Genomic DNA, 11,141 nt, shown 5'->3' with positions numbered 1-11,141 from the left:
CTGGTTCTGGATTAAAAAAAGATCAGGAATGCTTAAAATATTGTGGGGTGTCTGTTTGATTTTGATCATATGGATTATGGAAGATCAACACTAAATTTAAACGTGTGCACCCAAAATAACTGAAGTCGTTTGTTGTATGATCATTCGTACCTGCAAAAACATCAGCGTTTCCCTTAATGTTAATGTGATGAACCTGTTTAGAGGAGCTAAATAAGCTGCTCGTGTGATCTTTAAATGTGATTATTTAAAACCAGTCCACTGGACCAGAACAGTCTTCAAATGAGCTGCTTTCTCTCTTCCAGGCATCAGAGAGAATCCGTCTACCGTAAAAGGAAAATAAAACAGAAAAGTAAGTTTGAAATATCCTAATGTTTAATTAAACTGTGGTGTAATGATCAGTGACAAAGGGGTACAGCAAAACTTTGAGGGAAAGGAAAAAAGAGCCTGGTACATAAAACACATCGTCCCATTTCAAATCCAAAGTGATCCAGTCCAGAGGAACTGCAGCAGTTCCCTTTTGCTCTAGCCTGTTCGTTGTGTATCAGGGATAAAGGTGGAGAGGTCAGGGGAGGTGGCACAAAAGTACTATGTGCTGTAGTTGTCACTTAGAAGTAAAGGAAACATATGGGAAAATAACTTCTTTCTAGTTTTAACTATATCCCTCTGATCAGTTTACATGAGTGTCCACCATATGTGGAGCTAACGGCTGAGCTTTCCACTTCTCTTACATCCGGGAAGTGGGCAGGTTCTGTTTTTATGGTCGATTTTTTTCTTCCTGTTTTCATAATTGTTAATTTCTCTTCAGAGTGCACTCATACCGCATAGAGTTCATAGATCTTCTTGACGCAATACGCCAGAGCAGCCAGTGCTATCGTGTTATGGAGTCTCTTTCTGTGGATGTCATCCCTGCGTGCCAAAACCACGGGCGCCGATGAGGTCAATGTATGCAGGGGCAGCCGCGAGAGTTTTTGGCTGTCGTATTCCACCTGGTACTTGCAGCAGGGGTCGAACTGCCACGAGATGCCGTAGAGCGTGGAGCAGGCCACGCTGAGGGCGCCGGCGGGCAGCGCCACGTAGCGCGAGTACTCGACGGGCAGCGAGAGTGGCGTCAGGAGGCATGCGGCGCCCGACAGCACGGCAGTCTTGTGCAGGCAGTTTCCCACCGTGATCCAACGGGCCGTCTCGTCGCCTATCCGCGTGGGCTCGATGACGATGTATTTGTACTGGGCCTCCAGTGCCTGCTCGAGCTCATACTCAAACTGGTCCTGCGCATTCTCCCCGTTGTAGATCTCGTGTACAATGTAGCAGTCTGACGCAGCCATCACTCCCCTGTGCAGAAACAGATGGAAGGTAACTGTAAGTCAGCAGGAAAACACTCAATATAGAAAAACAACAACAAAACTGATGGCTTGTTATTTGCAGCAATTAAGGTTTTTCTGGCCGGCTTTTAATGCTGAAACTTTAACATGTATATCTCACAAAAAATACCACTTGATCTTTAGTTTGTTTTAAACAACCTCATAGTAAGCTAGTTTATGGTTTCAAACACCTAAATCCCTGAAATTCCTTGATCCTATACCTTAGGACCAGGCATGGGCTGATTCATGGATCAAAGTCTACAAGGTTTTAAAAGTTATGCTTTCAAAGCTGCTAAGCTTTTCTGTCATACCATTTTTAAAGTTTAAAGTCTTTTTAAAGAGATACTAGAGAAAGTAATAAGAGTTTTCTGTGGCTACACTGCCCTTACCCCACCTGTTGCTAAACGTTACCAGTCAGCTGGTTGAAAGACGGGTGCTACACTTTTCCCTGGGGAGGGAAAACTTGGCTGTTTAGCAGCAGGACCAATATCATGTACACATTCTTGTAATCATTCTTATCGTCATCTGTGGTGTTTTCACTGTTGGTTTTCATATAGTGAAGCTTCATCTTGACACAGTTTTTTTTTTTTTTGCCCCGTGCAAAATTTGACGTCGATTATTTTAAATGGCTGTAAATTTCAATTTCTAATGCAAACGCATTAACCTAATATCATTCAGATGTTTAAGCTTTTTCAAATAAAATCATTTGTTTTTTCAAACCTTTTTGGCAAAAACTGCTGAAACATCTGCCTTTAAGATGAAAACAGCTGGCTGGAGCAGTAGCTTGTTTCTTCTGTGATTCTAGAGATCTGGACGGCCTCAGTTGATTGGGTCCCATGTTTATCTGGTCATCAACATGAACACCGCTATGTTAACTCCACTCGCTACCTTCATGTTTAGGGCTGTTTAACTCTGCCTTCTTCTTTTTTAATGTTTGCTTTTAATTCCCTGCAGTTGATAGCTGAAGTAAAATACTTTTGGTTCTGGTTGTGTATGAAAGTACCTCATGAAGACCAACAGATTTGGCTAATTTCATTTTAAGGCATGGTCACAAAAAATATTCTGTTTATTGCTTGTTAATAAATACATAAGGCAATTTACATATTAATAAAGTGTTATTATTAGCTTATTTAAAGTTATTTAAGACTGTCAACAACAGAAAACAAAGGACTTATGCGCCAAAGAGCTCAAGATTTCATTAGGAAATGTCAGTGGTTCTAATTTTCTAAAGTAAATATCAGGGTTTTCCACCTTGAAGGAGATTTTAAAGAATACTTTTTTGTTATATCATATAAAGTGAGAAGAATAAAACACAATTAGCAACAAACACATCCATGCCCATTGGCACTGCATGGGTTGAAAGATGCAGTTTTATGACATGTTTCATTTTTACTGTTTTCTCATCAACCTCAAAATCCAACATGGCTGCCTTGCATAAAAGTGAGTCATCGCTGCAATAAAATTAATCTGCACTTCTGGTGATTTGCATTTCATTCAGTTATTTACCTGCAGTATTAGTGGACCCACAACATGTTGAAACAGTGTTTGAAAGTGGAACACATTGAGAAATATATGGTTATTAGCTTGTACAGCGATTAAGACTTAACCTAATCACTGGAAACATCAATTAGCATGTACTACTTGGAACTGGAATACTGTTAAGTCTAACATCACTTGGTCTTGGCTCTCTGTTGTCCGTTTTAGCTCATACTGGGTCGTCTGGAAATTCAGACGTTTCTGGTGCAGCAAAGATCAATGTCCTTGCACAACTCAATTTTTTGGTTCTAATTAGTCCTACATCACTTATTTTTGTTTGTATTTACCTTGAAAGTAACATTTTGTCAAGTAACTATGCAGCAGCACAAGTACCATCAGTAGTTTCAAAGCTCTAGATGACTTTACATGAAGCAATAACCTGCACAACCTAGAATTGGTTCATTTATCAAACAATGTTTCTGCGGTCACAATACTTGTTTAAACAGTCTGTGTCTCTGTAAATATCTCCAGCAAGTCTGCAGCATCAAGCACTTGCTTAGTGTTACATGCAAAAAACTGTTTCTTATTTGCCAATTAGGGGTTGCAGTTTTGAGGATTCCTATTGATACCATAAAGTAAACATAACCAGAATATAATCTGTTGTAAATTGCTTTCCGTCCCGTTAGGGACATAGCTATGGTTTATTGTTTTTTTTTTTTTTTTTATGCATATCCATAACTACATGCAATGTCCAGATTCCATGAAAAATTGGAAGTAATTTAGTGTTAATTTCCGAATTTAATTATGAGGTTCCTTTTAAAAAAATAATGCAAGCTAAATGTGTTTTTTTATGGCAAAAAGTTCTGTCGCTGTTTTATTAGAATGATTATTTCAAGTCAAATCACTGACACTTATTTCAGCCAATCAAAAGCAAAACTTTTATCCAAGTTAACTCAATATGACAGCAATATGTTAAACATTTGGGAAATTAAGGATTTTGTGGATCACAACTCTTCACAACTTTTAATGTAAATAACAGGACATAAATTGCCTGAGAATTTATTAAACTATTAAAATCCCATAGCTGTCTTAATTTTAGACTTACATACAGCATCTTGGTACCATTCAAGCTGCATGAAATAAGCTAAATATGACATTGTGATATTCCTGCATATTGTGATAAAGACTGCAATTAACCCAGATTTCCCTCACCACCCTCAGTCTCCTCTCCCAGATCTTTAGCATCTCTGTCCCTAAAATCACGATCATGTACCAATATAAAGGACAAGAAGGATTCTCCATCCAACAGGGCAAATATTAACGGCAAGCAGAGTTAGAGCACATGGCATCTGACATGTTGCAGCCTATCAAATACTGTCTGTCCTTTTTGATTACAATACTGCAAACACTGAAACAGCAATGATGATGTGACTTGATCTATTGTTATACAACAAGAAGTTGCCAGAGGTAGGAATAAAAATAGAGACAAACCAATGAATGACAAGGTGTGTCATGTAGATTATATATTTCAAGCATTTAATTCTGCTAATTATGGTGATAAAAAAAAAGAATGTTGGTTATTCACGTTAATAAAATTTATATATTACACGAGGGCTGTTAAAAAGTATTTTAATACAAAAATGTCATAGTATGAATAGTTAGGCTGGGTCTTCATTTTTAATCAACATACATGTTATTGGTTTAATTGAAAAGTTCGTTCATTTTAACATATCTTTGAAAATGTTGGGAACAAACCTAATGTCAATATGTCAAAAACATATCCTCTGTTGCATGTGGATTTTACACCCAGCTCCTCCAGATCCCGCTGAGGAAATGTCAAACACGCACAACAAACGATTAAAACTAATCTAATGACAGCGCGCTACTGATCAAGCGACCATTTTTTTCATGATATATCAATCTTTCCAGACGTTTTTACCCGGGGACATAATGTCCGTGAGCGGCGGGTAAATACGCACATCAGCCGCCTGCATGTCTAAAAGTTTGGAGGACTGTCCAGTTAAGTCCAGCCTCGGACGCTCGCAGCTCAGCCAGACTTCGAACCGAGTGTCCTCCGGTACATCATACTAGTTTCCGAACCGACTCGTGTGGAAATGCAACTTTTCTCCAAATTTTCTGCGGTTTTCCTGAAAGAATCCAAACATCACAGGAGCAGCTAGTTTGTTTCCCTGCTAACCACGACAGCTAACGACAGCTAACCAGGGCAAAAAAAAATACAATTTCTCTCGTTGGCGCTAAACCCTGAACCCCAAATAAAGTGCGTGTTCGAGAACTGGATGTGACGTCGATAGAACTGTATATCATGTGGAAATAAATGGTCTTTAAGGCCAAAATTTGGAGTAACTGACCTCTCCCTGCTTACTGGGACACCGCGCCTCCTTCCCAGCGACGCCATGTTGGAAGATACGACTGTGATTTCGTTTGACGTATGGCCTCGCTCAGCATTTTGGGTGTTGTAGTGTTTAAATATGGGCAACGTGTGGCGATGGCTTCTTTGACGGACTATAGATCCCATGATGCAACGAGGTCACGTGTACCTGCTGCACGTATTTTGTGACAAGATTGAGAGGTCAGGAGAGATTTGATTTTATAAACATGTAAAAAAATAACAATTGTAAATCTTTTTAATTAAAAACAATTATTTTATTACAATACAACCAACTGATCAAATAAGCATTTTAGATGTTAAATCAAACAAACAGAGGATGACCATCTTAGAATAATATCGTACATACCGCTGTCTTGTATTGAATTGCGGTTTAAGGAGTATGATTCTGGACACTCACCCATATTGTGCTGTATGGATGGTGTGTGTGAGGTTTCTGCCCGCCTTCCGTAACCTGACCCTCTGTGGATGTAACAAAGATAAAGGTTCAGGAATGTGAGATCGCTTTTAACCACATGCTGCGCAGCGGACAATGATGTGACAGCTTCAAGTTCCAGCCAGCATGACGCACGCTTCACGTATGGAACCTCCTGAGATATTTAATGCTGCTATATATAGCTGCAGGGTGTAATGTATCTAATTTAAAGCCAATTTGATATTTTGTTCTATTATGTGCTTAAATTCAGTTATAAGTACCTTATTACGTTTTTATACACATTATAGCTGAAACCATATACAATGTATATATAAAGACCAATACATTTTTTTTCTCACACTTTTCCAGTTTTATGTCAGTTAGGTTTACCAAAACTATTTTTGTTTGCTGAATTTCATAATAGGGAGATACAAAATTGTTTTAGAAAACATTTTTCCAAATCAGAAGTTGTCGAAAGATACCCAAAAACCTTTTATCCAAGTCATTAAGTGTAAAAGGCAATCCTACCATACACTGAGGAAATGTGTGTCAACTTCTCACAATACTTTGCTGGAACCGTGGCCCATTTCTCCTGATAAAACAGATGTAACTGAGTCATGTTTGTAGGCTGCCTTGTTCACACACTTTTTCGTGGCATTGTGATGGCCACTCCAAGACACTGACTTTGTTGTCCTTAACCACTATGTAACTAATTTGGTGATATGATTATTGCCCATTTGGGAGACCTATTATATCCATGCTTTAACTTCCTGGCTGATGTCTTGAAATGTTGCTTCACAATTTACACACAATGTTCTTTCCTTGAGATTACACCTATTTTGAGAAGTGCACCAGTCCTTCTTTTAGCAAAAAACCCCACTGACATAATGTTGTCACCCCTTAGGATGGTGTTCTTCATTTTAGTTTCATCAGACAACAGAGCATGCCATTGAAAATAAAGGTCATTGTTCCTGCTGAGTGGATATGCAAACTCTAATCTGGTTTTACATGTTGCTTTTGGAGTCATGGCTTCTTAAAACTGGACTTTCACTTTGAATAATGATACTCCCTTACCAGCTCCAGCAGGCATCTCCACAGGGTCTTTTTTCTTTTGGTTTATGTTCTTTCCTTAGCATTCAAACCAAAAATTTTTATCTCAGGGCCACAAAACCAGTCTCTGGTGTGATGGATGGAGATTCCTATGCTGTTTATACTCCTTTAAAATTGTTTGAACAAATGAACACGGCACCATTGGCATACAAAAATTGTACTCAAGGATGAACCAAATTTGTGGAGGACCACAAATTCCTTTCCTAACATTTATCTGTTTTTATATGACGTCACACAAGGAAGCAGTGTGTTTGAGGTGGGCCTCAAACTACATCCACAGGTGTACCTCTGGTCGTCTAAATCTAGATTCATACCGTTATGGTTTAGATGTTATGTTACAGAATGATAAAAATGGGACTAAATTGGGAAGCAAAAGGAAAATGATAAAAGATTTAAGTTTTTTTCCCACAAATTATAATCCAAAGGCAATTGGTTGCACTTGATTTTATTTAGGGGTAAAGGGGGTTGAATATACAATGCAAAATACACTTTCAGGTTTTCCATGTAAAGAATTAAAAAACCCTGGTATAGTTTCCTCTTACTTCCCTATTATGTGCTTCTTTGCATTGGTCTATCACAAAAGCCTTAATAAAACACCCTGAAGTTTGTGGCACAATGTTCAAAGAGTATGATTACCTTTGCAAAGCTCTTAAAGAGTTACGGTGTGGAGAAGCCCCAAAGAAGCGTACCACCCAGACTGTTGCATGCCCAGAGTGAAGCATGGGGGTGGATCAGTGATGGTTTGGCTGCCATATCATGGCATTCCCTTGGCCCAATACTTGTGCTAGATGGCGCGTCACTGCCAAGGACTACCGAACCATTCTTGAGGACCATGTGCATCCAATGGTTCAAACATGTATCCTGAAGGAGGTGCGTGTATCAGGATGACAATGCACCAATACACACAGCAAGACTGGTGAAAGATTGGTTTGATGAACATGAAAGTGAAGTTGAACATCTCCCATGGCCTGCACAGTCACCAGATCTAAATATTTATTGAGCCACTTTGGGGTGTTTTGGAGGAGCGACTCAGGAACGTTTTCCTCCACCAGTATCACGTAGTGACCTGGCCACTATCCTGCAAGAAGAATGGCTTAAAATCCCTCTGACCACTGTGCAGGACTTGTATATGTCATTCCCAAGACGAATTGATGCTGTATTGGCCGCAAAAGGAGGCCCTACACCATAGTAATAAATTATTGTGGTCTAAAACCAGCTGTTTCAGTTTCATTGTCCAACCCCTGTAGTAATCTATTAGGACAGTTGAATGACTGATGTCATTCCTCATGCGACCACCTGTTGGCGCCAGAGTACAGCCTCAATATTATGTAAACTCCAAGACCAACTGGTTAAAATGTTCCCAAAACGGCCATAACAAAAAATCCAGATCAATTCAAATGATGCGATTAAGTCTGTCAGTGTTCTAGATAATAGTCTGAAGTGAGCCTCGTTAATATGTTCATAGGAAGAATGTTAATTATTATGAGACTGAACTATTGATGTCAAGATGGTGATGCATTTCTAAAAGCCATACACAGTTACACGTAGATATAGATATATGTCTCCATATCCATAGAGTTACATTACTCACGTGTTCCTTTCAAATGGTGATTCTTTATCTAAGTAGAGGTGTATAGCTAAATATTTCCCACATAAGACAGACCTTGAAGCAAATACTGTACCTTGCAAAAATATTAATAGAACTTCCTGCCACATCTGGTTAGTAACCTGCTCCAGAGTGGAGTAAATGTGAGAACCTCTAAAAAGTTTTTCATACATGTTTTTAACTTGCCTTTACTTTAATACCCCTAAATAAGCCAGTTACTATCGATAAAAAGACTTAGCTCTTTAGCATGATTTCTGAATCTCTACAATTGGATTTTATTTAGAGGGTATCGGAATAAAGTCGGTTCAATAAAAATATATGCCAGACTTTTATGATTTTTATTAATAATCTATTCTGAAAACAATGCATCATTGTTTTTCAAGCATCAACTACTTTGTCTCGGTCTATCACATAAAAGCCAGATAAAATACACTGACATTTGTGGCTGTAATGTGACAAAATGTGGAAAAGTTCAAAGTGTATGAATACTCTTGCTAGGCACTGCGTAACAGTCAAATCAAATTTCTATGAATTTGAAGCGGTTCTAAATCTATTTCAACAAATCTACACACAGACTTGTGAAGAGTAGATGAGTCATTTATTCAGAACGAGTAGAGAGAAAACAGTATCAAGTATAAAACCATGTAACAAGAACCTGCTCAGAACACATATCAGGCATTGTTTTCTTTTACCAAAACAAGACAATTATTACCAAAAATACCCAAAGAAACTCACATTAAAAACACAACATGATGCCTTGGCCTGTTCATAGCCTTATGCCACATAAACTTATACAAAGGTAAATTAAAGTTATACAAAGGGACTTTTTATTGCAGTTATCAGTAGAAAGTGTGCCGGAGTGTGTTGAGTTAGCCTGAGGTATTTGTCTCCTCAACACTGACGATTGTCTACAGCAAAATCTCTAATTCTCCATATATTTTCATGTGGTGAGAAGAGAAAGCAAATTTTCTTGAATTAGAGTACGGATTAACAGACTTTACGGAATAAAAATGCCCTGAATCTAATACTGCTGTTAGTGATGCTGGTTTGAGCCAAAGTAAATACAGATCTCCCCACTGGAATGTTAAATAGCACTGGTATCAGTGTCTCCCAACTTGGGATTTATCTTGTATCCCAGTCAGGTTGGATGTGTTCAGGTTCCACCTAACAAATCACTGCACCTTTAATCAATCAATGAATGATTTCAGGACTCAAACAATAAACTGTGTGTTTGTAAAAATGGAGAAAGGGAAATTAAGTCATTAAGAATCATTAATATATTAAGCACTAATCACAGTGGTTCCCAACGCCTCTCCTCAAGGCCCCCTGTCCTTCTCTTTGTTGCCACACACCTGACTTAAATAACTGAGTGGTTACTAGGCTGCAACAGCACTTGATGGCATGCAAAGAAGGTCATGCAATCATTTGAATCAGGTGTGCTGGAACAGAGACACATTTAAAACATGCAGGACAGGGGGGCCTGGGGACCAGGGTTGGGAACCACTGCACTAATGCGTCGTTTTGGCGATCACATTAAAGAAATCCTAGCTGTGTTTTAAAAAAATGCCCTTTTCATTAAAGAATTGTCATTAGTAGCACTCAGTCCTACTTCAATATTATACGAAAAAGAGGAGTAATATCGGAAAATATTAAAAGTAAAATCTTTTTTTAAAATGTTATGAATGTTACTGGAACAACAGCTTTTCATCCACATACAGGTCCTTCTCAAAAAATTAGCATATTGTGATAAAGTTCATTATTTTCCATAATGTCATGATGAAAATTTAACATTCATATATTTTAGATTCATTGCACACTAACTGAAATATTTCAGGTCTTTTATTGTCTTAATACGGATGATTTGGCATACAGCTCATGAAAACACCCAAAATTCCTATCTCACAATATTAGCATATTTCATCCGACCAATAAAAGAAAAGTGTTTTTTAATACAAAAAACGTCAACCTTCAAATAATCATGTACAGTTATGCACTCAATACTGGTCGGGAATCCTTTGGCAGAAATGACTGCTTCAATGCGGCGTGGCATGGAGGCAATCAGCTGTGGCACTGCTGAGGTCTTATGGAGGCCCAGGATGCTTCGATAGCGGCCTTTAGCTCATCCAGAGTGTTGGGTCTTGAGTCTCTCAACGTTCTCTTCACAATATCCCACAGATTCTCTATGGGGTTCAGGTCAGGAGAGTTGGCAAGCCAATGAGCACAGTGATACCATGTCAGTAACCATTTACCAGTGGTTTTGGCACTTGTGAAGCAGGTACCAGGTCGTGCTGAAAAATGAAATCTCATCTCCATAAAGCTTTTCAGCAGATGGAAGCATGAAGTGCTCCAAAATATTCCTGATAGCTAGCTGCATTGACCCTGCCCTTGATAAAACACAGTGGACCAACACCAGCAGCTGACACGGCACCCCAGACCATCACTGACTGTGGGTACTTGACACTGGACTTCTGGCATTTTGGCATTTCCTTCTCCCAGTCTTCCTCCAGACTCTGGCACCTTGATTTCCGAATGACATGCAAAATTTGCTTTCATCCGAACAAAAAGTACTTTGGACCACTGAGCAACAGTCCAGTGCTGCTTCTCTGTAGCCCAGGTCAGGCGCTTCTGCCGCTGTTTCTGGTTCAAAAGTGGCTTGACCTGGGGAATGCGGCACCTGTAGCCCATTCCTGCACACGCCTGTGCACGTTGGCTCTGGATGTTTCTACTCCAGACTCAGTCCACTGCTTCTGCAGGTCCCCCAAGGTCTGG

General features: G+C 39.1%; 1 protein-coding gene across 4 annotated transcripts; it reads right to left on the bottom strand.

The window, feature by feature from the left end:
- Positions 1-350: 350 nt before the first annotated feature.
- LOC124864024 (transmembrane protein 11, mitochondrial-like) lies at positions 351-5,666 on the bottom strand. 4 transcript variants are annotated; one of them, XM_047358629.1, is made up of 2 exons: positions 5,642-5,666; positions 351-1,329 (listed from the first exon to the last, which is right to left on the bottom strand). In XM_047358629.1, the coding sequence occupies exon 2, from the start codon at positions 1,320-1,322 to the stop codon at positions 813-815; it is 510 nt and encodes a 169-aa protein (XP_047214585.1). In that variant the 5' UTR covers positions 1,323-1,329; positions 5,642-5,666; the 3' UTR covers positions 351-812. The 4 variants fall into 4 exon arrangements, with proteins under 4 accessions (XP_047214585.1, XP_047214584.1, XP_047214582.1 ...); XM_047358628.1 differs by lacking the exon at positions 5,642-5,666 and adding an exon at positions 5,591-5,615; XM_047358626.1 differs by lacking the exon at positions 5,642-5,666 and adding an exon at positions 5,204-5,360.
- Positions 5,667-11,141: the final 5,475 nt, after the last annotated feature.

The sequence above is a fragment of the Girardinichthys multiradiatus genome, chromosome Y, assembly GCF_021462225.1.
Source record: "Girardinichthys multiradiatus isolate DD_20200921_A chromosome Y, DD_fGirMul_XY1, whole genome shotgun sequence".
In the NCBI taxonomy this organism is placed as follows: Eukaryota; Metazoa; Chordata; class Actinopteri; order Cyprinodontiformes; family Goodeidae; genus Girardinichthys; species Girardinichthys multiradiatus.
This window is presented reverse-complemented; position numbering and strand designations above follow the sequence as displayed.

Excerpts from the sequence above, each read along its gene's own strand:
- LOC124864024 (XM_047358626.1), bottom strand. The coding sequence starts at position 5,250 with ATGGCGTCGCTGGGAAGGAGGCGCGGTGTCCCAGTAAGCAGGGAGAG. Across the intron at positions 1,330-5,203 it reads GTCCCAGTAAGCAGGGAGAG|GGGAGTGATGGCTGCGTCAG; the intron begins GTCAGTTACTCC and ends GTTTCTGCACAG.